General features: G+C 56.7%; 2 protein-coding genes across 2 annotated transcripts; both read left to right on the forward strand.

Annotated features, from left to right (window-relative positions):
• Positions 1-135: 135 nt before the first annotated feature.
• Positions 136-8,867, forward strand: TBX2 (T-box transcription factor 2). Its single transcript, XM_008011204.3, has 7 exons — positions 136-854; positions 1,958-2,225; positions 3,335-3,481; positions 4,673-4,749; positions 4,857-5,020; positions 5,438-6,072; positions 8,287-8,867. The coding sequence occupies exons 1-7, from the start codon at positions 460-462 to the stop codon at positions 8,737-8,739; spliced, it is 2,139 nt and encodes a 712-aa protein (XP_008009395.2). The 5' UTR covers positions 136-459; the 3' UTR covers positions 8,740-8,867.
• A 2,983-nt stretch (positions 8,868-11,850) lies between these two features.
• Positions 11,851-13,855, forward strand: LINC02875 (long intergenic non-protein coding RNA 2875). Its single transcript, XM_073004882.1, has one exon. It carries the CDS (start codon positions 12,361-12,363, stop codon positions 13,123-13,125), a length of 765 nt encoding a protein of 254 aa, XP_072860983.1. The 5' UTR covers positions 11,851-12,360; the 3' UTR covers positions 13,126-13,855.
• The last annotated feature ends 12,981 nt before the right edge of the window (positions 13,856-26,836 follow it).

A 26,836-nucleotide genomic window follows, 5' to 3' on the forward strand; every position in this document is an offset into this window, starting at 1 on the left:
CTGTTGAGGCTTCCGACACCTTCTCCCAGGCCCCCCCTCCCGGCCGGAGCTTGGCCTGAGCTGTCAAAACCCCGCCCCCGGAGACCCACAATTGGTCCAAAAAGCGTAAAATCAGCAATCAAGGGGGGCCTGGCTCGTTAGCGCAGGGGATCCGAGCTGGGCAGGACATGTGAGATAGTCACAGTTTTCCAGAGATCACGACAAGATCTAACCAGTCGCGCGTGGTTCCCGGCGCCGGAGCGGGCCAGCCCAGCCCAGCCCGGCCCCGCGCAGAGCCCCCGCCGCCCCCGCGCACAGAGCCCAGTGCCCCTTGCGGTGCGCCGGACTGGGAGCCCGGAGGAGCAGCTGCCGCGCCCGCCACCCGGGTCGTCCGTCCTCCGCGCGCGCCGCCGCCCGGGCCGGGGGTCCGAGCCGCGCGCCCCCGGCCCTGGCCCCCGGGCGCCTGGGCCGGATGTCCCGATGAGAGAGCCGGCGCTGGCGGCCAGCGCCATGGCTTACCACCCGTTCCACGCGCCACGGCCCGCCGACTTCCCCATGTCCGCCTTTCTGGCGGCGGCGCAGCCCTCCTTCTTCCCGGCACTCGCGCTGCCGCCTGGCGCGCTGGCCAAGCCGCTGCCCGACCCGGGCCTGGCGGGGGCGGCGGCCGCGGCGGCGGCGGCGGCGGCAGCGGCCGAGGCGGGGCTGCACGTCTCGGCACTGGGCCCGCACCCGCCCGCCGCGCATCTGCGCTCGCTCAAGAGCCTGGAGCCCGAGGACGAGGTGGAGGACGACCCCAAGGTGACGCTGGAGGCCAAAGAGCTGTGGGACCAGTTCCACAAACTAGGCACGGAGATGGTCATCACCAAGTCCGGGAGGTAGGGCTGCCGGCCGGCTGGAGGGCGCGCGGGCGGGCGGGCGGGCTGCGGCACCGGACCTCACGGATCAGAGCAGAGCCGGAGACTCCTGGCTCCCGGCTCCAGGCTCTGGCCCTGGCGCCACGCTTCGCTCCCACGGACAACCAAGTTGACTTTTCTCGTTTGGCACCGGAGCGATTTTTTTTAAACGAAAACACTGAAATCCTCCGAATGAAATAAAACGAAAACACACCGCTAAAGAATAGCCGCAACAGTTCTGAGTCCCAGCGCGGAGGAGGCCCCGCGGGTTGGCCCTGGCGGTCTCCTCCGCCCCGCTCTCTCGCTCTTCTGTGTCCGGGTCAGTCTCCGAGCTCGGGAGAAATTCAACCTCTCCCAGACTCTGCTCCGATCCCGAAGCCCCTAGTGGGACCTGCGCCCCGCTAGCCCCAGACCGGTCGCTCGGTTCCCGGCAGTGAGTCCCGGGTCAGCCGAGCCCTCCGCCTCACCGGGCTGAGAGCCCTTTCCCCACCGCGGAGATCCGAGCCCCGGACGCATACGCCGCCGCAGGCCTTAAAGCCAGAAGAAAGCAACAGCTCTAGCCCCTCCACCCTTCGACTCAGCCACCGAGAATCCAGGCCTCGGGTTCACCCTCTTCCCCCGAACGGCACGGCTAGGATGTCTGATCAGGCTCTGTAACCCAGTTCCCAATACAAACACCCTCCAAGTTTATTTCTGGGAGCTTCCGTCCCAAGTGGGTATTTCCCCTGAACGAATTTCGGGGAGATTCAGGAGAAGCGAGAATATTTCTAGAGGTCCTAGACTTCTCTCCTGGGCATCGGCTTTCATCTCAGATCAGGGAGAAAGAGGGTCCCCAGATCTGAGCACAGGGCCTAAGGGAGGCCATTTAAGAGAGGGTCTGACAGGCAGAAATGGGATCTCCTGGGAGCAACAGCCACAGGTGGGGTATTCCAGGCAGTGATGAGAGGGCAGAGCAGCCGACCACAGGGGAAACAGCCAGGCGGCAGCGGTGTGCGCAGCGAGGAGGGATAAATAAAGGAGGAGAAGGAACCTCGGACCTAGAACAACTGGTTCCAATGGGATCTCCTCCCTTACCTCCCTCCCAGGCGGATGTTCCCCCCCTTCAAGGTGCGAGTCAGTGGCCTGGACAAGAAGGCCAAGTACATCCTGCTGATGGACATTGTGGCCGCTGACGATTGCCGCTATAAGTTCCACAACTCGCGCTGGATGGTGGCAGGCAAAGCCGACCCTGAGATGCCCAAACGCATGTACATCCACCCAGACAGCCCAGCCACTGGGGAGCAGTGGATGGCCAAGCCTGTGGCCTTCCACAAGCTGAAGCTGACCAACAACATCTCTGACAAGCACGGCTTCGTGAGTGTAGGGGCAGGGTGGGGACGGGACGGGAGATTGTTGACCCAGCACTGCAGTTTAGCAGGAGAGCAGGGCGGCAGGATCTCCCAGAAGGAAGCGCTGGGCAAACCCCCAGAGTGCCCCTGCCCGGCTCACTGCCCTGTGGCCTACATGGGCTGGGCCTGGGCCCCAGGGCTCTCCTCTGCAAGCCTGGGAAATTGTGGGGTCGGTGGCTGGCAGCTCACAATCTCAGTTCATCAGGCCGTGGAGGGCCCCTCCTAAGGTCAAGAGGGAGGCAGGTGCTGCCCCGACTGGGTCTGCAGTGCTGGGCCACGGAAGTCACCCTGCTCTTGGCCTGTAGGTGCCCTGCTTGGAAGAACTGCCCATGACCTCAACTTGTCCATCACCCTTCCGCCAAGACCCGCATCCCTGGCCCTCCCCCAAGACTAGGGGATTTAAAAGTTAAACCACCCTCCCCACCCACCCCCTAGCCTCCCTAAGACCTTTCCCTCCTCCCATAGGCAGATGCCCAACTAGGAGGAGAGGGTTTGGGGGTTCTCTCCATTTATGCCTGAGCAAGGCCCCAGCGAACGGGGGTGGGGGGTGTTTCATAGGACAAAAGGAACTGCCCATTCTTGAGGTAGGGGAGTTGGTGAGCGCCAGAAGGTTGGACTCTCATCTCTTTGGGGTTAGGGGCTTAGCAGTGCCAGAAAGCAAGAGAGTATTAAGAGTGGAATTGTAGGGTTTTGGGGTTTTTAAATTTTTTTATTTTTTTTATTTTTTTTTTTGCGGGGGGGGGGATTGTTGTTTGGTTGGTTTTGGTTTTTGTTTGTTGTAGTTTTTGTTTTGTTTTTGCTATGTCTCATTTCTGTTTCCCACCGGGAAAATATTTTTAATGGCAAGAGAAAGAGAAGTTGTGAAAAGGAAAAGTGAGAGGAAAAGTAGAAGAAAAAGAATTAAGGGTGAGAAAAGAGCAGACAGGAGAAAATGGGGAAGGGGAAGAACCGAGAGAGAGAGAAAGAGAGAGAGAGAGAGAGAAGGAAATGGAGAGGGAGAGGTCAGGTACCCAAAGAATAGAAAAGCTCAGGCGGGGGCCGGCGACTGCCGGCTGACCCCCGCCCTCCCCGCAGACCATCCTGAACTCCATGCACAAGTACCAGCCGCGCTTCCACATAGTGCGAGCCAACGACATCCTGAAGCTGCCGTACAGCACCTTCCGTACCTACGTGTTCCCGGAGACCGACTTCATCGCCGTCACTGCTTACCAGAATGACAAGGTGCGCGCGGCGGGCGGTGGGCTCAGCCCTTGCACTGACGCCCCTCAACACATGCAGGCCCAACCGTCTGTTCGTTGCCCCTGAAGCCCCCTGCACGGGATCCGCGCGCTTGCGGCCCGCCCCTGAGCACGGAGCCTCGCATCCGTACGCGCAGCACCCACGGAAGTCCTCAAGGCGCCCTCTCAAGCCCACCGCGCGCACACACAGGCTCCCCCGGGGCGAGCGAACAGCTGGGCCCTCGTTCGGGTGGAGATGTTTACTTAGCAATTAGCTGAGACTCCGGGCCCGCGCTGACATTTTTATATTCTATTCGTTTATTTCTTGGCTCAAGAATGAGAATGTAAATGAAGAGAGGGCGCCCGAAGCAATCTGCCCAAGCTCTACCGATGCTCGGAACCCAGGGCCCAGTTTTCGCTCTCTCGGGGGAGCCAGAGGGTGGGACAGGTGACATAGCCCCCCAAAGCACCCCTGGCTACTGCTCTAGCTCAGTCCAGGCCCCAGGCCCCTTGGGAGGCGCTTAGAGAATTTCCTTCCAATTTCCTGCTTGCGGCTTCTCCACCCTTGTTCTAGTGGGGCAGAGCATCACCCCTCTAGGCCTGGGCCTTTGTGCGCCACTGTCGAGTGAAAGAGAGGGTATGAGTGTCCGTGCCGGTCGTTGTGGCTTTGTGAACCAAGGTGTACGCCGGGCTGTGCGTGCTCCGTTTGGGGCGTGTTGGATACCTGTGGAGGCGTGTGAATTCGTTTGGTTCTGTGGGCGCTTGTTCTGTCTGTGCATACTTGCGTGTGCGCGGGCTCGTGAGTGTGATTTGGCTTGGTGTGTACCTGCAGCCTTGCGTGTGAGCTGCAGTCTCTATGCACCCCTGCTCGGGTGCGGAGTCGTTTAACTTGCGCAAGCCCGCGGGCGGGTGTGCATGCTTGGGCCGGTTCCGACACCGTGGCACAGCTTTAGGCCTATGTGGGCCTGTCTAGGGATAATTCCTCGAATGAAGTTTTTGGAGGACAGACCCCGTCGCTTTCCGCGAGGCCCTCCCACCGGCCTCAGCTCGGGGCGTCCCATCCCAGGCGGGTGGGTGCCAAGTGGACGCTCCCCGGGTCTTCCCTCTGCGGCCAGCAGTCGCTGACCTCGGGGTGCCCCCGACCAGGCTGGAAGAGCCACGGCCTGACTTAGCGCCGCCCCCTCGGTCCCCGCAGATCACGCAGCTGAAGATCGACAACAACCCGTTTGCCAAGGGCTTCCGGGACACCGGGAACGGCCGGCGGGAGAAAAGGTGAGGGGCGAGGACAGCAGCCCTGTGGCGGGTGCCTGCGGGAGCAGCGAGCAGGAGGGATGGAGGGATGGGCTCCTCGCTGACCAGCTCCCTCTGCTCATCCCCAGGAAGCAGCTGACGCTGCCGTCTCTGCGCTTGTACGAGGAGCACTGCAAACCCGAGCGCGATGGCGCGGAGTCAGACGCCTCGTCATGCGACCCTCCCCCAGCGCGGGAACCACCCACCTCTCCAGGCGCAGCGCCCAGTCCTCTGCGCCTGCACCGGGCCCGAGGTGAGAGTCGGACCGGAGGAGGGGGGGTGGTCCTCAGGTCGCTGGGCTGACCTTTTGCTGAGCCACCCGCTAATCTGAAAGGCCAGGAAGGAAGCGTCAGCGAGTGTCTGGGATGGGGTTTCCGTCCCGGGACTCCCCTACGAGGGCGGTTGCCGGTAGCCAGAAGATCCGGCCGGACTCCGAGCCTGCCCCCTTGGGCGCCGTGTAATTCTATGGCTGTAGGGTTTCCTCTCCAGGGCTTGGTTCCTTCCACTGTAAATCTGGGGTCTTGCATTAGGTGACCTGCAGCCGCCCCTTGCCCGACTGCAGCAGCTCCTCTGACTCGGCCTCCCCGAGAGCAGCCCTTTCCGAATGTCCCTGATCCTGCTCGTCGGCCTCAGCCCGGGCCCCTGTAACCCGCGCGCCTTCTCCCCGCAGCTGATGAGAAGTCCTGCGCCGCGGACAGCGACCTGGAGCCTGAGCGGCCGAGCGAGGAGCGTGCGGGGGCGCCGCTAGGCCGCAGCCCGGCTCCAGACAGTGCCAGCCCCACTCGCTTGACCGAATCCGAGCGCGCCCGGGAGCGGCGCAGTCCCGAGAGGGGCAAGGAACCGGCCGAGAGCGGCGGGGACGGTCCGTTCGGCCTACGGAGCCTGGAGAAGGAGCGTGCTGAAGCTCGGAGGAAGGACGAGGGGCGCAAGGAGGCGGCTGAGGGGAAGGAGCCGGGCCTGGCGCCGCTGGTGGTGCAGACAGACAGTGCGTCCCCCCTGGGCGCCGGACACCTACCCGGCCTGGCCTTTTCCAGCCACTTGCACGGGCAGCAGTTCTTTGGGCCACTGGGAGCCGGCCAGCCGCTCTTCCTGCACCCTGGACAGTTCACCATGGGCCCTGGCGCCTTCTCCGCCATGGGCATGGGTCACCTGCTGGCCTCGGTGGCAGGCGGCGGCAACAGCGGAGGCGGCGGGCCTGGGACCGCCGCGGGGCTGGACGCAGGCGGGCTGGGTCCCGCGGCCAGCGCAGCAAGCACCGCCGCGCCCTTCCCTTTCCACCTCTCCCAGCACATGCTGGCATCTCAGGTAAGGCCTGTGACCCCAGGGCAGCGCCAGCGAGGGAGAAGGCCCAGGGAGCTGGAGGCGGAGGCCAGCGGAGGGCCCGAGGGGTGCCAGGGTCCCTGGGAGCCTCTGGCAGGCAAGAACTTCATCCAGGGGAGGCCCCGGGACGCCCTTTAGGACACCTGGGTTCTGAGAGACGAGGACTGTGTTGTAGGTCCAGGGGCTGGCCAGGGCGCCGCTTCTGACTCCCGTGTGACCTTTGGCAAGTCCCTGACCCTCTCTGGCTCTGCTTCTTTCCCTATAGTCCCAGCGAGAAGAGCGGTGCCCACCTAGGCTCTTCTGACCCTCACAGACCAGGGCCACCCCTGGCTTTTGTGAAGTCTTCTTTCCTGGCCTCAGGACATTTTTCTTGGGAACAAAGACCCTTGGCTCCCTGTCCATCCTGAAAGGCTAAGGTGGCCAGACAAAAGGAGGAGGAACATTTGCATTATTTTCTGAACAGTTGACCACCAGCCCTCCCAGAGGTCTCTGGCCCCTCCTAGACCTTCAATGAAGTCCTCTGTCCTGGCGGAGGACAAGGCTGGTCTTTCCCCTACCTTGAGTTCCCAGCACCCCCAGCCACATGTCAGGGGTGAGGACTCAGCTCCTCAGGCCCCACTGAAATTCCCAGCTCCCACGGGAGTGTTGATGAAAGTGTGGCTGGGGGCACAGTAAGGAGATCCGATGGGACAGTGGCCTCTTTGGTTGCTTGGGTGGAATATTCCCTGTGGAAAGATTTGGAATCTCTTCATTCATTTTCTTTCCTCTGAGGTTTCTGGCAAATTGAACCCCTGAGATCTTATCTCAAGGGAAGGAAAATAGCAATTCAGGTCTGAGAAAGCTCCTTTGGTTCAGAAGCAAATATTTTAAAAGTTGGGTGGGGGGTGGGGCAGGCGATTCTGAAATGAGTTTTACACACAGCTCAGTGTTAGGGTGTGTGGGGTGTTTGAGGTATCACCATCACTCATCTAGGGCTCTGGGCTGGAGGGGGAGCCTCTGGAGAAAGGAGTTCAGGGGCCAGAGGTTTAATCTGCACCCCTGATTATTTGTGTATGTGAATGCCTCCTCCCCAGACAAACTGGTAATGGCCACCAGCATCACAGAGGTCGTGAGGAAGTCAGGGCTTCTAGACACAGCCTGGCCAACAGGTGCATGACCCGGGTGAGAATACCAGCACCTGGGAGGCATCTGTGTTTAGGGCTGCTGGTGGTTAACATTCCCAGGCCAGTGCAGCCCATTCTAGACATCAGGTAGAGCCAAATCCCAAGACATCTGAAGCCTCCCTTTCTCCCAACCTGAGATGCCATGTTTGAAATGCCCAGTAGGACCTGACCCTCTCAGGAGGGTGTTTTCTCAGGCCTGATGAAGCTGCCCCTTTTCCTCTCCCTACTTGAGCCAGGCCTGAGGCTCCCTGGGAGCCCAGCGCAGTCATCAGCCCCCTGCCCTCCTCCCCATACCCACTGGCTCTGGGGAGTAAGCCATTATCTCAAAGGTCAGGCCGTGCACCAGCCAGACCTCATGAACTCAGGAAGGTGCTTGTCCAGGAGTTCCTGGCTCCTGTGCCCTTCACAGGCAAAGACTGCATTCCTTCCTCAGCTGCCAGTGAGGTGCTGCCAGGCGTTCCCTGTAGAACTTTCAGGCCAGTTTATGAACTGGTTGGCACCTGTGCCCTCCTCCTGGCCCAGGCAGGAGAACCCTGAGCAGGTGAGCAGGCAGAAAGGGACTTTGCAAAGTGTCTTCCCCAGGGTGTGTGCCCTCAGCCCTTCAGAGCCTGTAGATAGGACGGTGGTGAGGATACTGTTCTCAATGAGCAGAGCCTCCAAGACACCCAAAGCTGCCTGTTTGCCACCTGGCCCTATGCCTGCCCTGTTTTCTCCCTCAAGGCCTTCACCCATGCTAGTGCAGTCACCTGGAATGTCCTTTCCATTACCCCTGCTGTAACGCCCAGCACAGAACTTGATGGCAGGCCTTTGCATGGTAGCCTGAAGTGATCTCGCCCTTCTAAGTGGGTTTGGCCACAGGCACACTGGCTCATGCTCACCTGTGCTGCCTGTGGTTATAATTATGTGCGTTGTTGTTTTACATCCCTAAAACAGCAGGGCAAGGTGTCCAGGGGATAGCACCACCCCAGCACCCAGCCCACCTTCAGAAACACGTCAGGCAAGATGTCTAACCCTTGTCTTGTTCTGTTTCTTCCAGGGAATCCCAATGCCCACTTTCGGAGGCCTCTTCCCCTACCCTTACACCTACATGGCAGCAGCAGCCGCAGCCGCCTCTGCTTTGCCCGCCACTAGTGCTGCAGCTGCCGCTGCTGCAGCTGCCGGCTCCCTATCTCGGAGCCCCTTCCTGGGCAGTGCCCGGCCCCGACTGCGTTTCAGCCCCTATCAGATCCCGGTCACCATCCCGCCTAGCACTAGCCTCCTCACCACCGGGCTGGCCTCCGAGGGCTCCAAGGCTGGTGGCGGAAACAGCCGGGAGCCCAGCCCCCTGCCCGAGCTGGCTCTCCGAAAAGTAGGGGCCCCGTCCCGCGGTGCCCTGTCGCCCAGTGGCTCGGCCAAGGAGGCGGCCAATGAACTGCAGAGCATCCAGAGACTGGTGAGTGGGCTGGAGAGCCAGCGAGCCCTCTCCCCAGGCCGGGAGTCGCCCAAGTGAGGGGCTGCCCAGCTGCTCCCCTGCCACGCAGGCCACCCGGGCTGCCTGCCCCTGCTGCTTGGGACGTGTACAGCACAGAATGGGTATTTATTTAAATAAAGGAGAAAAGTGGGCTGCAGCAGCCGGAATAGAGCCTCGTCTGGCAAGTCGGGGCCTGGGACACTTCCCTGGGCCTCAACAAGGAATCAGGCTGCCGGAAACACAGTCACTTGGGAGCTGCTGGGTTAGGTCCAGATCGCTCCAGCGTCAAGGTGGCATCCGAGGGTGACTCTGGTCTTCCAGTGCGGTGGGAGAGGCCTCATCCAGGGCCCAGCGGTCCCGGCAGAAGCCAGAAGGTGCAGGGGCCAGGGGTGGGAGCATCGGAGGGAGTCCCAGAGCCCTGGGCCTTGGGCCTGGACCGCGTGAGAAAACTGGGTTGAGGGATGCTGGAGCCAGTTACACGACTGAAGTCAGTGTAGACCTGAGCTGGGAGGGAACCTGTTAGTCCCCCCACCTCTTCCCCAAGAGACAGGCACCCCTCCCAGCCCTGGGTCAGCGGAGGGAGTGGCACGTCTGCCTTGAGTCCCCAGGGGGAAAAAAAAAGATATTTATGAAATAAATGGTAATTTGTGTAAATAAGCTTTAAGGTTCCCAGAATACGCAAATTGGTATTAATTTATTCAAAGGTGTACATTGCTGTGTACATATATTTAGAGATTAACTCATACATTTAAAGTTTTTTTCATTTTACATGAGCATCTATATTGTACAGGGCTTGGGGGGCCTCAGCTGCGGGAGAAGGCCCTGAGCCCCAGAGGAGCCACCACCCCGCCGGCCCCTCGGCCCCTCCGCCCGGGTTTGACTCGCCCTGCCCGCGGGCTCCACCTCAGGTTTTCACTTTTCGCTCCGGAGCGAGAACGAAACGACAAAAACGCGAGAAAACAATAAAACGCTACAAAGCGAAGTGAACGGCGCTGTGCGCTCTGTGGGCCGCGCGGGGCTGGGGCGCTGTACGCGCGAAAGGAGGGACGAAAGGCGGGGACAAAAGGCTGCGCGCCCCTCGCTCAGCGACAGCTGCACCCCGGGAGCGGCAGAGCGGCAGGGCGTCTGGGGCGCTGGCTGAGCCGCGAGGCAGGGCGGCGCCGGCGCCGGACGCCCGCTGCGTCCCAGGCCAGGGCCGGGCTCCCCCTGCCGGCCGCTCCCGCCGCTCCGCGCCACTGGCCTGGGCACCCACCCGGGCCGGGAGGTGAGCAGCCGAGCGGCCTGGACTCCTGGCTTCTGACTCCCTCTCCGGGAAACCACACTGGAAACGCATCTCCTTTCAATGCTTCTGGGTGCGTGGGCTGGGAGGATGGGTGCTCCTTGTCCGCCCTCTCCCTTCCGAGGAGGGGTTTGGCTGTGTCCCACCCGTACTGCCCCGCCAAATATCGCTTAGCCTAGAATTCTTTCCCCTCTCTCTGCCTCCTGAACCTCAAAGACAAACATTTCCTCCGCGTCAGGGCTGTTGGCTAGAGTGGCAAACTCTGGACTAAAGTTCTTACTTTAACTCATCTATCTAAATCTCTCTTGGGAAAATGGGGAGTGGGGTCAGTGGGCTATTTCCATTCCTGCCTCACTTTCCCCTGTATAATAACGGGCTTGGCTGGGGTCTCTCCGGGGTCCCGCTGTGTCAGTCTCCATTAGGCTGGTCCTTCCCCGAGACCCATTCCTACAAGGACATCTGCCTCCCGCCCCGCGCCGGTGAGCTCCCCAGAGCCGCATCCTCCTCTCCCAGCTAGCGGGTGTCTCCAGACCGACTCCTAGCAGTGGGGGTGGGGAAGGGGTGGGAACTGGGCGGGCACCCCTTCAGCCCTGGGTCTGGTCGGTCACCGAGCACCCCACCTCCTTCTCAGTTCTCTTTAAGCCTTGGGGACCCAGAATGCCCTGCCCCAACAGGCTGCCCACCTTGGGCACTGTGGGGTTTGGGGAGGGTGCTGGCTTCCAAAACACCAAGGACGTTGAGATGGCGGGAGGGCGATGATGAAGATGGAATGAACAATTGGGCCCCCAGACGCCTAGACGCCTTCGTGGGCCGATACTTTTGCAAGGAACGAGAGAGAGAGAACCAGGCCCTCCTCTTCAGGAGGGGGCTGCCCCCAGGCCACGCCGAATGCGGCTGGAGCGGGGAGAGGACTCAGCCAGTGCACGAGTGGGAGGTTGCAGTAGAACGTGTCCTAACCCCAGAGGGTGGGTTCCGGCTGAGACCTCAGACCTGCGGGAACCAGATGGGGACAGAGAAGCCCGTTTTCCAGCCTAAATAGAAGCTCGTGGGCAGCGCGTTTGCTGGAGGTCGCTTTGGGCTGAAACGCCTCATACTCCTAGAGCAGGGGCGCGTTTGCTTCCCGCGGCTTCTCACTTTCGGCAGGACACTAGGAGGGAGACAAGAGTCGGCTGCGGGCCCGCGGCGGCCTGCGTACAGGGCTGCGGACACCAGGGGGCAGCACCGACCTAGGGTCGCAGGAGGGGCGCGGGCGCAGGCACCGGCGCGGGGGAGGCTAGTGGCTGCGAAGGCCAGGCGGGGCTGCCTCGTCGCGGCCGTTTTTGGGCCGCGTCGTTGCTGCAGCAACCCGAGTGGGGTGGGACTCCAGGGCCTCAAGATCCCCTACTCCACTCCAGCCGCCACCTCCCGCCTCACAGGTCCCCTCCGAGTCGCCCGCCCACCCGGCGCTCCGCGGGGCCCCAGCTGGTAGCCAGAGTTCGACTTCGGGAACCCGCGGCCGGCGGCTGGGCCTTGTCCTAGACAAAGGCTAGGCCACTCCCATGCCCAATTAAGCCACCCTCCTCCCCGGCCTCCCAGCCCTCATTGTCCCCAGGGTCGCCAATTAGCCCAGGCGCCCCGCGTACCCGCGGCTCCGGTGCCACAAGGCCTCCTTAACCCTTCAGGGCCTGGCTCGGGGTCCTTGGACGGCAGAGCCACCGGCACGCGCGTGGCAGGAGGGCCTGTGCTGGGGCAATGGCGATACCTACTGGCGGCCTAGCCTGTCGCCGCGGGCCCCCGCGTGTAGGGCGTGTGAGATCTAAGAGGGAATTGTGCTTGTCGGTGTGGGGTGGCGCGTTCGATTCCCGGAGGAACTCGAAGACGGAGGGTGTGAGTGCGGGGGCTCCGAGAGACCCCCTAGCGGCGAAGCCGCACGGATTCCAAGGCCCCGCGGACCTCATTTCCTCTCGGGCTAATCGGAATCCGAGCCCTCAAGCCCTTCCTCCCCAACGCCCCCGCCGCTGCTGTGGAGAACCCGAGCCACCGGTGTGGCCTGGCCCTGCCCTTCCGAAGGGCGCAGCTCCCGGGCCCGCCTTCCCAGCTGACCGCGAACTCCCGCGCGGGATGCTCCTGGGGCGGGAGGGGCGCGCTAAGCCTCGCTCTCCCCGGGACTCCCAAGCGCAAGCGCCCCAGCTCGAGGCCCCGACCCCCTATTTCCCGATTATGGGACGGCCTCTTGAGGGACAGCCTCCACGAGCCCTGGATTTACACCCCAAGCCTGCCTTCCTCCGCTCTGGGAAGGACCCAAAATCCAGTCCCGCTTCCTCCCCCTCCTTCGCTGTCCTTGGCTCCCAGGTGAGGAGCACCGGCGGTCAGGCGGGAGCCCGCAGGAGGCCGAGCGCTCCATGCTCGCAGGACTGGGCGGCAGCGGAGGGAGCCCCCGCGCTCTTGGGAGGGAGCCCGAGCTCCGGGTCCCCTGGGCACCCTCCCCGGAGCGCCTTCGGGGTGGAGGCTGGTCGCGGGGCGCTGAATGTGTCCAAGCACGCTCGGGGCGGTTTTGCCCTTGGACTTTCTTTTTGGCTCCCGGAGGCGCATATCTGTTCCTCCTATTGGATGGGGCCGGGGACCCCGAACCCACTCCGGAAGCACGGATTTCCAGAGCTGACGGCCGCGCCTCGTTTCCCGGCGAGTCCTCTTGGCAGCTCTCGCAGCTCCCCGCCGGGAGCACGAGTGGGAGCCAACCCAGAGCCCGCCTAGGCCTCGGGCCTCGGCAACTCTCCACAGGTCCACGAGATGGCGCTGCAGGCCAGGGCCCCGGCCGCGGCCTCACAGCCCGCCTGGGGCGAGAGCGGGAGGTAGACTGGGGACCCCGGCAAGCGGGGCACGAAGGAGCAGCCACCGACGCACGCAGAGCCGGGTCCGGAGCCCGGCACAGGCCGCCGAGGGACCGAGGGACTCCGGGGCTGCGGACACGCGGAGCGGAGGGCTTGAGGCTCGGGGTGGGGCCTTCTCCCCTGCTGCCGGGACCGCCGGGCATCGCCAGCTCGGCGACCTTCCAGGCTGCTGCAGATCCCGGCGTGTCCTCTTCTGCGCGCCGGCAGGGCTGGGCCCTCGCGTTCTCTCTGCCGGGAGGGAGCTGCCGGCCTCCGGCCTCCCAGGCTCCTCCGTAGGGGGCTGTGGCTGAGATCCGCAGGGGGCGGGGCGCACGGCCCTGGGAGCGCGGGGCCCACTCCACGGTGAGGACTTGGGGGCGGGATAGGGGAAGGATCGGCGGGGATCCGGCGTTCCTCTCGCGTAGAGGGACCCCCTCGGCTCCAACCCGCCCTCCTCACCACCCTCAGGCGTTTCTTCAGGGTGGGGTCTTCAGGGTTGAGGGCAGGATGTGCCCTGTGGAGCTGCTCACCTAAGTTCCTGCCTCCGTAAGGGAGGCTTTGGGCTGCGTTATTCCAGCGGGAGGTGGTGGGGACTGGGGAGGTGGTGGGGACTGGGGAGGGCCCAGGGGTCAGCCTGAGAATCTCGCTCTTGGATTAAAAGCCACTAAGGCTCTGGGTCAGGTCTGAATACGGGGCAGGGGATGTAAGACCCGTTGGCTGGGGAATGCCAGAGTTGGAGGGGGTGGAGCTTAGAAGCCAGCTGACCCTTTATGTCCCCAGATGAGCTCTGGCACCCTCAGAGATTAACCCTACACAGGTTTCCTAAGGGCACGCGGCTAGAAAGCAGTCCGGTTAACACCAGTCGAGGGTCATTTCCGCTGCGATACAGTCACCGGCTGGATGATGGGACCCAGGCCAGATGTCGTACCTGCACTGGGCTCTCAGCTCTTTTCTCTTTCAAAGTACAGTGTAGCAGAGAATAGGACCAAATCTTTGGTGATTTAATAATTATCTACACGCTCATCTATGGCTGAAGCAGCTGCTTGGTAGGAAAACTGGATAGGTACAAGGTCGAACTCTGCCTCTAGAGCTGTGAGTGCCCTCCAAAAATGTGACTTTATTCTCTGGGCTGCAGAATCCTCATCTGCAAAATAAGTAGTTTGGACTAAAATCAAGTTGATCTGCAAATGGCCAGTTGACCTGGGTCCAGTTTCCAGTGACCCCTGTCCCACCCCCAGCCTCAACTGCTTTAGACAAGAGCCATGTTCCCATTTAATGCTTAAGGAACCTGAGCCAGAGGGATAGGCAGAGTCACAGGCCTTGAGGACCTTGGCCAAGATTCTTGGGGTGGGGGACTGGGTTGGTGGCCTGGATGAATTCTCAATTAGGAAATTGCATTCTAGGTTCCAGTTGCCTCCATTCCCTGTGGGGTGTGGTTGTCACTCACAGCTTGGCCTTCTACCTCAAGCAAGCTGCTTTTGGAGAGACGCAGACTAGTGGGTTGTGGGCGGGGGTTGGGGGGTGACTTTATTGCCCAGCACCACAATTTGTTGACTGTGTGTAACTTCTCCCTAAAGAGAGACCCCAAAGAGAGAAAGGGATACCAGTGAAGGCCATTCAGGCACCCATGTTTAAGCGGGTCCCCCAGGCTAATTTCTTTCTTGTGAGGAAGCCTTCATGACAGCCAGCGCACTTTCACATGTGGCCTCTCCCCAGCCCTCACTGGCGGGGTGGAGACCGTGAGTCCCCATTTCACAGACATGACATTGGGTTTCAGAGAAATGAAGTGAGGTGCCCGAGGCCATCCAGTAAATAAAGGACAAAGCTCTTTCGCAATCCCTTGGGCCTGGCCCTTGGAAACTGATGAAGTGATGATGGGTGAGAGTCAGGCTTGCAGCAGGAAAAGGGCAAACAGGGCAGGGGAGGAGTGCCCGGATGTCCTGGCCAGGAGGTGTGTCCGTGGGAGAAGCAGCCTGGCTCAGAGCCCAAGTCCAGCAGGAGGGGGGGAGGGTGGCCTCATGGCTCCAGTCAGCCCAGCTGGGCCTGTGGGGACCCCTGGTCAGGGCAGGGGCTTTTCAGCGTAAAACACTAACGGGGCATTGAGAGGATTACCCGGGGGAGGGGGGTGCATCCTGTGCTTAGCTTAGGGCGTGGCTCATGTTCCCTCTCAATATTATTTATTTCTCTCCCAAAGAGAACAAGCAGGATGTCCTCTGGCCCCATGGTGCCTGCTCCTCAGCCCAACAGGAGCAGCCGTGGAATAGCCACTGTGTGCTTAACATACACGCAGACATTTGATTTAATTCTCAGCACTGGGCGGTTGGTATCATTATCTCCATTTTACAGAGGAGAAAATGGCCCAAGGTCATAGAGCATCTAAGAAGCAGGTCACAGGCCCACACCAGACTGTGGCCAACCCCAGGCCTGTGTCCCTTCCTGGAGCCTGGTGTTCCTACTCCACCACCCCGGGCCGCAGAGTCCCCCCTGGCATTTGGCTCAGCCCTGTGGCGGACTATCCTGGGACTGGTTTTCATTTAGCCCTGGACTGGCTAGTCAGTTCCTTCATCCTGCTCCCACTTTGGGTCTTATTTATTTCCTTCTCGGGGGTCTGTCCACACACTTCCATGCTTTGCCTGCCCATAACTGTCCCCGTTGCCCATGACAGTTCGGGTTTGAGTACTGGCGTCCTGAATTCTGGAAGACCCCTCAGTTCTGAGCAAGTCACCCAGTAGGTCACCTTGCCATCCCCACAGACATACCCCTACTGGGCTGGGAGACCCAGCAATGAGTGAAACAGACACCAGCACCCCCATTGAGGGAGCCAATGATCTGGCAGAAGATAGAGACATCCAAGGAATATATCCCCTCCCAAGAGAAGACAGAGTGGTGTATAGGGGTGGGGTGGGAAAAGGCTTAGCCCCAGCAACCTGGGGGCAGAGAGGAGCGGCAGAGCCTTAGAGAGGTTTGGGGAGCTGGCAACTGGCCTGGTTTCTCCAAGGAAACTGCCCCACCAAGCATCTTCACATGGGCATGTCTCTGTGTGTTCGTGTGTGTGTGTGTGGTAGGTGTATGTGTGTAACACATGGCAGGTGTGCAGAAAGCCCTTGCTGGATGAGTGAATGAAGTGCACCTGGTCCCTCCAGGATAGCCCCCACCCCCAGGTCCTGGGCCAGAGGCCCCTCCTCCAAGTACACTTTAGTCCCCTGCAGAGAGCTCTGGAGGGCTTCAGGTCTCCCCAGCTGGGCCTCCTGTGTCTCCTGGGGAACTAAGGCCCAGAGAGTGTGTGTGTCTTGCCTGAGGACTTGCCTCTGCAGGAGAAAGTTCCAGGCCATCCACAGACACTCCCAAGCCCTCAAACCCTGCTCTCCAGCTGTGCCAGGGATTCTCTGCTCCCTAAGTTCTGGAAACTTCTGGCCTCTGGAGCAACAACCTTGTCCCCCATGGCCAGGGCAGACCTCTCCATATGAGTCCCTTGGGGAAGCTCCTAGCATGTTTGCCCCCCAGTCTTTCCTGTGGAGCAGAAGGCCTTCCTGAAATGCAGCTGAGATGAAGTCACTGCCCCTGGTTAAAGCCTCCCAAAGTTTCCCTTGCTCTTGGGGTCAAGCCCAGCCTCCTCAGCCTGGCAGTGGGGCCTGTGTGAGTCCTGCCTACTCGCCCTCTTCCCCAGGACTCCACCCCCACTACCCACCTCTAGGCTAATCTTGCTGGCCTTGCCTCGGCCTCCTCCGCATGTGCACATGCTTTTTCCTGGGCTTGGAGTGCTCTTCCTGCCTTCCTCCGATACACTCAGCACACTGGCTCCTTCTTCAGGGAGCTGCTCCTCTGCCTTCTCCCTCCTGAGCTGGGTGCCCACGCACACCCTGTTTCCTGTTGGTAGTCAACCAATATGTGGACTTGGGCAAGTTACTTTACCTCTCCTCCATCACTGCTGCAGAGCTCACGGTGGTTCACAGTGGGGCCGGCGAGGAGCCTCGACCAGTGAGTGATGGTTCCCGTTCCTTTGGGGGACCCTAAGGGCGGTTGAGGATGGGGTCTGGGGGCGCTCTGCGAGTGGGGAAATTCCCCTCAGCCCAGTGCGGCGGCCAGGGTTGGGCCTGCCAGAGAGAAGCCCCCTTCCTGCCCTGGAGGCCAGGCGCGGGCCAAGGAGACTCCCCTGCCTGAATGTGCCCTAAATTCGGGGGTTTAGACTAGAGGGGTGCTCGACAGGCCTGCATGTTGGGTGTCTGCAGATGAAGGGCGACGAAATCCTGAGGCCAATGAGCCTCCGTGCGCACGCGCGCTGGTGACACCTCCTCCCTCTCCCAGGGAAGCGCGGCCTGGGGAGGGGCGCTTCTTGCCGCAGGATGGTTGCTGGTGACCCGGCTGGATTAATGTCAGCTGTGGACTGCCTGCGCTGTGCGAGCAGTGGCTCCCTCCTACCACTAGGTGGGGCTCTGGAGTCGTTCAAACCAGGAGTCCGGGACTTGCTTGGGTTCAGGCCTGGAGCCCCTCGCCCTCTTGCCGCCAGCCAGGGTTTCCCAGCCTGCCTGACTGCCGCCTCACCGGCGCTGGCCCGCGCCCTGTGCCTCCACTCTCATTTCTAGCTAGGTCCTGCTGCCGGGGAATAACATTGAGGGAAATGAATGAGAACACGGACTGTGCAGCCAGAGAGGCCTGGTTTCAAATCCCAGCTGCACCTTTAGTTCTGGGGATTTGGCTCGTTAGGCCTCCACTTTCCTCATCTCTAAAATAGACTCGTCTACTTATTCTGCAAAGGGCAGGAGGAAATATGGCTGCCCTGATCGCCACCCAGAGTGGGAGGAATGGACAGCGTTCTGTGTCCTCTAAGCCCTCACATAGGACAGCTAACCCAGACAGCGCCTGTGTTCCAAGACTTCCTCGTGCTCCTGTCTCACTGATAGAAACTTACCTGTCCCAGGGCTCCTCCCTGGGGACCTTGCTGGGAGAGAGGAGCCCATCTGACTTAATGCACTGCCTTTCCAGGTGCTGTGCTTGCAGCTTCCATCCGAGCCAGGGTGGGGGACCAGATTCTGGCCTGGGTCCCAGGGGCACCATTGCAGAGGCACAGATGTCCCCCCGCCGCCCCACTTCCCACGCCCTTCACACAAGGGCCCTGCCTCTTCTTCATCCATCAGGCTCTGGGCCAGGGCTGAGGGATAATTTCCCTTCTCTCCCATTCACAGGCAGGAAAACTGAGGTTCAGAGAATCCAGGACAGGTTCTATCAGTGGGGAAAAAAGGAAGGGTTGGCCCAGGGAAAGGGAACATGGAGGTTAGTGTTGTTCCTTCTAAGTCACCAGTCTTGGTCTTGGTCACCTTGGTTCAGGTGTCCCCTTCTCCTATGTGTCACTGATCTTTCCCCTGACATAGGAGGGATTTGTATGACAGTCCCCATCTGTTCAGACACCAGAACCTGCCAAGCCCACAGGGAGCTGCCCTCGCCAACTCTCATCCCTTTGGGAGCCAGAGGTCTCTTCCCCAGGGTGGAAAGACAGAGGTTTAGAAGGGGTTAACTCTTCTTGCTTTCACATCACTGCAACAAGTATGTGTTGAGCAATGGCCACAGTGTCATGTGCCTCGCATCCTCCCTCTTTCTCTCACATGCTCTGGACTCCTTGCCATTTTTTCTTTCTTTTTAAAAATGGAGGCCGGGAGCGGTGTCTCATGCCTGTAATCCCAGCACTTTGGGAGGACAAGGCAGGTGGATCACCTGAGATCAGAAATTCGAGACCAGCCTGACTAATATGATGAAACCCCGTCTCTACTAAAAATACAAAAATTAGCCGGCATGGTGGTGTGTGCCTGTAATCCCAGCTACTCGGGAGGCTGAGGAAGGAGAATCACTTTAACCTGGGAGGTGGAGGCTGCAGTGAGCCGAGATTGCACTATTGAACTCCAGCCTGTGCAACAAGAGTGAGACTCCGTCTCAAAAAAAATTTTTTTTGAGATATTATTTGCATAAAATGTATTATTAAAGGATACAATTAATTGGTTTTTACTATATTTACAAGATTGTGCAACAATCGCCACTGTCACTCCCCAGCCCTTGACAACCACCAATCCACTCTCTGTCTCCGTGGATTTGCCCACTCTGGACATTTCGTATCAATGGAATCATATAGTCCGTGTTTTTTGGTGACTGGCTTCTTCCACTTAGCCTAATGTTTTCAAGGCTGTAGCACATACTGATGTTTTCATCCTTTTACAGCTGAATCCTATTCCATTACATGGCGATACCACGTTTTATTTATTCACCGTCAGTTGATGGGCATTTAGATTGTTTTCACTTTTGACTATTGTGAATAATGTTGCTCTGAACATTGATGTTCAAGTCTTTGTGTGAACATACGTCTTCATTTCTCTTGGGTATGTCTAGGAGTGGAATTGCTGGATCAAATGATAACTCTCACTTTTTTCCCCACCAGCAGTTAATGCTAACTTTTTGAGGAACCACCAAACTGTTTATCAAAGTGCCTGTACCATGGTACCCTCCCACCAGCAATTCCTTGCCATTTCTTGAATGTGCCAGACACACTTGTCCTTGGTCCCTGACTTCTTTCTTGGAGAGGCCATCATTGGCCATCTGATGTAAAACAGGAGCCTATTTTCGCCCTCTCGCTCCCTTCCTCCCTCTCTTTGCTTGTTGATATTGGACGTGCCGAGACTATTTTACTTACTTATTTTGTTTATTGCTTCCCCTCACTAGAATGGAGCTTTGTTCATTGTTCTAACATTGCTCCTAGAATATTGCCTGGCACATATAGGTGTTCAATCAATGTTTGTTGAGTAACATGAGTGAAGAAATGTAGGGTGCCAAGCTGGATACACAGGGCATAGCATGGTGAGATCCCATGGAAATAGACCAAGTGTTACTGAGGCCACAGGGAGGTAAACTGTGTGTCACCGAGGCCTCCTGCCTGGACATTTCTTTACCTATTGAGTCGGCCATGGGGGTTCAGGACCACCTATGCTCTCGCCCTCATCAGACCAGCAGAGAAGAAGAACTGGCCCTCCTCCCTCAAACTAGGCAAGAGGTGGGGTAACAGGTTAGTTAGCCGCGTAGTCGTCATGACAGTTCTGTCTATTTGTTGGGACACTGTAGACAGTGCCATCGCTGAGTGAAAGGATTTGAAGGGCGGCAAGTGGAGAGGGTATTCAAGTGTGTCAGTGCCCTGCGTCAGCCCTGTCTGTCCCCATCCAGGTCTCAGTCTGCCTTGGAGACCCAGATGTGAGAGCTGCTCAGCAGGGAAGGACGCTGGTCTTTCCCCATGCCAGGCGTGAGGGTCACAGTCCTGGCTGTCCAGCCGATCCAGTGGGTCTTTTATGGCTTCACCTCAGCTGGCCTCTGGACATATTAGTCAGGAATCCTTCAGTCGTAAGGACAGAAATCCAAACTCAAGCTGAAGAAAAAGGGCAGTTTATTGGCAAGCACAGGACCTGGGAGGTGCAGGGGAGGGGCAGCCGGCCTTCAGAATGCTCGCTGTCTCTGTCTGCCTGCTTTCTCTCTCATTTCTTTTCTCTGTGTGTTGGCATCACTCTCTCCTACCACAGATGGGCTTCTTCACTCTTCTACCACAGGGAGCTTGGCTGCAGGCAGCTGTGGGTTACAGAAATCCAGCTTAGTGGCTTAAAAGGAAAGGAAATGACTCTGCTCTTCTACTTAGAACAATCACAGGGAAACACTCAGATTGGCCCCCCTGGGATCATATGCCCACCTCCCTCCTCCACCCATACAAACAACCCATTCTCCTTTGCCACTGTTGTCAGTTGTGGCTACACCAAAAAACCAGGCTTGCTGGTCTCTCTCTCTCTCTCAAAATGCGTGCTGACTGCCAAGTACTTCGCAATCTCTTCTCTCTTTTTTTCTTTGAGACAGGGTCTCACTCAGTCATCCAGACTGGAGTGCAGTGGCATGATCACAGCTCATCACAGCCTCAACCTCCTGGACTCAGGTGATCCTCCCACCTCAGCCTCCCAAGTAGCTGGGACTACCGGCACATGCCACTATGCCCAGCCTTTTTTTTTTTTTTTTTTTTTTTTTTTTGTAGAGACTGGGCTTTTGCCATGTTTCCCAGGTTAGTCTCGAACTCTTCGGCTTAAGCAATCTTCCTGCCTGGGCCTTCCAAAGTGCTGGGATTACAGCCATAAACCACTGCGCCTGGCCTCATTTCTCTTAATCCACACAACTGCCCTGGAGAAATATATACTGGTCAGGGCTCTTTTAGCTCCTACTGACAAAAGCCCAACTCAAATTAGCTTAAGCTGAAAAGGGAATGTATTACTCTACATAATTGATAAAAGCAGGGGTAGACTTCAGGCATAGCTTGTTCCAGGGAGTCAAATAAGCCTGGGCTCTTACTGGCTCCAGCTCTTAGCTGGACTTCCCTCTCTATTGGCTCAGCTCTCAGGTACATCCTACCCAAGCAGCAGGAAAAAATGACTAGGGCAGCCTAGGCTCAGATGGTCTTTAGAACCATTATTCCCAGGGGAAGAGGGAGACTGCTTTCTGTGCACAGAGCAAACTATCTCGGGGGACTGGTTTATTCCCAATAGGGTCCAATATCTACTTAGGGCACAGGACAAAGACAACCATATTTGGCCAGGCCAGGTCATGTGCCTACTCCTGCAGCAAGAGGATGAGACAGAGCTGTGAGGAGTAATGCCACCGGAGCAGGAACAGGGCAGACTGATTGGATGTGACCAGCTATATGACTTTCCCATTGCACAGATGAGGCTTGGAGAGATAAGGTAACTTCCAGTACCATAGAGCTAGAGACACAGTCAGGATTCAAACGCACTTCTGTCATCTCTTCCCAGAAAACCACCCTGCCTCCTTTTAAAGTGCTGAGTTAAAACATCCCTTGAAGAAGTAGATTCCTGTTGACAGCCATATCATTCCCAGCACCCCTTGCAGCAACTGCCGCAGAGAGGATTGCTTGGGAGGAGGGGTTGGCCGCACTCTCAGACAAGATCCTTTACCAGATCTCCGTGGTTGAAAGGGTCTCTGGTCATTGACTCCAGGTGTCATACTGAATCATCAATCCAAACAAGGTTTGATTTTTGGCAAGGGTGCCAAGACCATTCAGTGAGGGAAGGACAGTCTTTTCAACAAATGGTGTGGGAAAAACTGGATGTCCACATGCAAAAGAATGAAGTTGAACCCCTACCTTACATGATATACAAAATTAACCCCCAAATGCATCAAAGACCTAAACTTAACAGCTAAAGCTATAAAACTCTTAGAAGAAATCACAGGGGAAAATCTTTATGACCTTGAATTTGGCAATAGTTTAAAAAATATAACTTTCAAAGCATAGATGACAAAAGAAAAAATAGATAAATTGAACTTCACAAAATCAAATTACTTTTGTACACCAAAAGACACTATCAAGAAAGTAGAAACGCAACTCACAGAACGGAAAAAAAAAGGATTTGTAAATAATATATCGGATAAGAATTTAATATCAAAAATATATAATTTCGGCCGGGCGCGGTGGCTCAAGCCTGTAATCCCAGCACTTTGGGAGGCCAAGACAGGTGGATCACGAGGTCAGGAGATCGAGACCATCCTGGCTAACACGGTGAAACCCTGTCTCTACTGAAAAATACAAAAAACTAGCCGGGCGAGGTGGCGGGCGCCTGTAGTCACAGCTACTCCGGAGGCTGAGGCAGAAGAATGGCATAAACCCGGGAGGCGGAGCTTGCAGTGAGCTGAGATCCGGCCACTGCACTCCAGCCTGGGCGACAGAGCGAGACTCCATCTCAAAAAGGAAAAAAAAAAAATATATATATATATATATATATATATATATATACATATAATTTCTACAACTTAACAACAAAAAGACAACTCAACTACAAAATGGGCAGAGGACCTTGAATAGACACTTTTTCCCAAGAGGATACACAAGTGACCAGTAAGAACATGAAAAGATGCTCAACATCATTAGTCATCAAGGAACTGCAAACCAAAACCACGAGATATCACTCCACACTCACCAGGATGGCTAGAATTTAAAGAGAGAGAGAGCAAGCCAGAAATGGAGGCACACAACTGTCATCCAATCTACTTGGGAGGCTGAGGAGGGAAAATCACTTAAGCTCAGGATTTATAATCTAGTCTGGGCAAAATAGTGAGACCACCATCTGTACTAGAAAGAGGAAAGAAAGAGAAAGACAGAGAGAGAGGGAGGGAGGGAAGAAGGAAGGAAGAGGGAAAGGGAGGGAAGAGGAGGGAAGAGAAGGGAAGGAGGAAAGAAAGAAAGAAATTTGAAACAAATTGGCAAGATTTTTTTTTTTTTGAGACAAGGTCTCTCTGTCGCCCAGGCAGGAGGACAGTGGCACTATTATACCTCACTACAGCCATAATCTCCTGGACTCAAGTGACCCTCTGCTTCAGCCTCCCAGATAGCTGGCTTTATAGGTGTGCACTACCACTCCTGGCTAATTTTTGATTTTTTTGTAGACAAGTTCTCACTGTGTTGCCCAGGCTGATCTCAAACTCCTGAACTCAAGTGACCCTCTTGCCTCAGCCTTGCAACATGCTGGGGTTACAGGTGTGAGCCACCACACCAGCCCTGGATGTGGAGCAATTTGAACTCATGTACATTCTGTTGAAAATGTAAAATGGTGAAGTTTCTGTGGAAAACAGTATGGTGGTTCTCCACAAAGCCAAACAGAGTTACCACATGGTCCAGCAACTGCACTCTTAGGTATACACCCAAAGGAATTGAAAACGGACACTCAAACAGATACTTGTATACCAATGTATATTGCAGCCTTATCCTCAGTAGCTGAAAGTTGAATACAATCTCAATGTCCATTAACAGATGAATGTGGTACATAATGTGGTGCATACATTCAATGGAATATTATTCAACCATACAAATGAGTGAAGTTCTGATACGTGCTATTTGCTCTATGTTGTATATACATGCTATAAAATATACAGAAAACTTGAAATCATGATGCTAAAGTGAAATAAGCTAGACACAAATGGACAAATATTGTATGATTGTGCTTGACTGAAATATCTACAATAGGAAAATCATGGAAACAGAAAGGAGAGTAGAGGCTACCAGGGGCTGGGAGGAGAGGGGAATGAGGAGTTATTGTTTAATGAGTGCAGAGTTTCTGTTTGGAATGATAAGAAGTTTCAGAAACAGATTGTGGTGATAGTTGCATAACAATATGAGTGTACTTAATGCCACTAAACCGTACACCTAAAATGGTTTAAATGGGAAATTTTATGTTGTATATGTGTATTTTGTCCCAACTTTAAAAATATAGGGGCTGGGCGCAGTGGCTCACACCTGTAATCCCAGCACTTTTTGGGAGGCTGAGGCGGACAGATGACCTGAGGTCAGGTGTTTGAGACCAGCCTGGCCAATATGGTGAAACCCCATCTCCACTATAAATACAAAACTAGCCAGGAGTAGTGGTGGCTACCTGTAATCTCAGCTATTCGGGAGGCTGCGGCAGGAGAATCGCTTGAACCCAGGATGCAGAGGTTGCAGTGAGCAACTGCACTGTACTCCTGCCTGGGTGACAGAGTGAAATCAATAAAAAATAAATAATGATAATAAAGTTCAAATTAAAATAGGACATGAACGTAACAAATGTACCCCTCTGGTTGGGGATGTTGAAAATGGGGGAGGCTGTGCATGTGTTGGGGGGCAGAGGGAATATGGGAAAACCTCTTATGAATGAACAAATGTGTATGAAGAGACAAATACCTTTCTCTCAATTTTGCGGTCAAGCCAAAACTGTTCTAAAAAATTTTGAAAGGATATGCATCTTGCACATAGGTCTACTTGACAATTTGTTTTCCAACAAATATGTATTGAGCAAGCATTCAGTGCAGGCATCTGGTTGGCACTGGGTGGTCCATGACCCAGCTGTGCCCTCAGGGGACCTGGGACTGCAGCAGAGCTTGCCAAGTTCTCAGAGAGAGAGGGGAGCTGGATGAGAAGGACATGTTGGGAGCAAAGAACGTGAATTTGCCTCCTCAGTGTTTCCAAACTGCCCAGGGCGTTGATTAAAAGCATTAAAGTCATCTGAGCTCTATCCTGACCTACTGCGTCTGAACGTGCTCGGCTGGATCTTCATTCCACAGCCAGAGGACTTGAACGAGGAGGGAGTGAGAAGGGCCGCGCAGCTTCCTTCCTGCCCATGGCCAATGAGGATTCACCAACTTTGTTTTCTCCGCTCCTAGAGCCTCACGCCCTGGCTGCCAGAAGTGGCCCTGTCTAAAACTCTCCTTCAGGAGAAGCTCCTGACTTTGCGTCCATCTTGGGAGAAACAGAAAACAGCTCTCCCACCCTCTCCATCCCACCATCTTTCAGAAGAATAAAGGGTTATTAAAAACTTCTGCCACTTGGGCAAAGTACCGATCGTTTGCGTAGATGGCATTTCTGCTCCTCTGGCCTGAAAACTCAACGCTAACCCAGTACCCCTAGCGAACACATCCCCCATGTTGAGAATGGTGGGTGTGGGGGTGCGTGGGGGAAGTTCTGCCCTCTGCTCACTCAGGCCTCAGGAGCTGAGGTCACCATGCACCTGCTACTCTTTGGGCACCCATTTTGTTTTCATGGGCCAAGCCCTGGAATGGGGAAGGCATATGTGGACAGTAGGCAGAGACATTGAGAGAAGGTCTGTGTCTCAGCCAGAGATCACCTGGCACCTTGGGGTCAGCCACTAGACCCCTCCCTAAGGCTGGTTGGGCACTGACTTAGGTGTCCCCAGCATGCCAGGCCTTTGGGCAGAGGGCAAGAGTTCAGGCCTCAGCTGTTCTTCCCCACCTAGAAGAGGGTAGCTGTCTTCTAGTTGAGCATATGCCTTGGGATCGTATTTTAAAATCCTAAATCAGGACAGCAGACCTGATAAATAATTTGTGAATTGATTGATGTGTAAAGTCCTTTAAAGGTATCCAAGTCAAATCAGTTACATATTGAATACATTTCTTGAAAAGAATGCAGCTAAAGTGACTCTGTCCTGGAAATGTGAGGCCAGGTGTTCTTAAACAGGGGCAATTTTGGACCCCAAGGGACATCTGGCAATGTTTGGGGACATATTTGGTTTTCACAACCTGTCACCAGCATCTAGTGGGTAGAGGCCAGGGATGCTGCTAACTATCCTACAATGCACAGGGCTGCCCCCACAACGTGGAATTCTCAGGCCCCAAATGTCAGTAGTGTCAAGTTTGGGAAACCTTGCTCTCGGCTTTCTGGGGCTGTGCCTGTGCACCCCAGGGTGTCAGCCCAGCCTTGATTTTTTCCTCATACTTCATATCTACTTTTGGTCCTGTCTGTGACACTATTGTCAGAGGGTGGAGGCTTGGAACCCCTCAACTCTCTGCTGCTTCCTTTTTTGTTGGCAGATGCAGGGAGATGACTGCCTTTGAAGAGGTACCTCAGGTACCAACCCAAGCCTGGCAAGGGGCAGGGGGTGTCTTGAGTGAGCGTCTCCCACTGGGGAGACGAGAGCAGAGACTGGATGCAGCAAGAGGGTGGGAAGGAGCACTGGATTTAGAGGGAGAGGCGCGGGCTCCAGCTCTGTCTGACTCCGCCTCTAACCTGGCCATTTAGCCTCTGTGCCTCAGTTTCCTCCTCTGCCCATTGGGCACAGGTTCTAAACAGGGTTATTGTGAGGGTTAGGGAGTGGAAGGATGGGACAGGGTTGTGGAAAGCACTAAGGCTGGGCAGCAGCAACTTGTGGAGTCCCCGCTGTGTATGCTGACTTAGGAGGACCCCAGCTGGGCTGGCAGGTTGGGAGAGGGTAGGGCTGGGCCGAGAGACTGTAGAGTGGAACGCTGGGAGTGCGTGCTCTCTAGTTACAGTGACCTGCAGACAACTGGTGTGCCTGGAGCACAGAAACGGACTGGCTGGCAAGATAGTGCCAGGCAGCACGTGGAGACTCCCATTTGCCGGCGCTGCTTTCCCCTGTAGCTCTCAGACAGAGGGAGCAGGAGGCCTGCCTGAGTCTGGATGTGCACCCAGGCCTCATGCCTG

This window comes from Chlorocebus sabaeus, chromosome 16 (assembly GCF_047675955.1).
Source record: "Chlorocebus sabaeus isolate Y175 chromosome 16, mChlSab1.0.hap1, whole genome shotgun sequence".
NCBI lineage: Eukaryota > Metazoa > Chordata > Mammalia > Primates > Cercopithecidae > Chlorocebus > Chlorocebus sabaeus.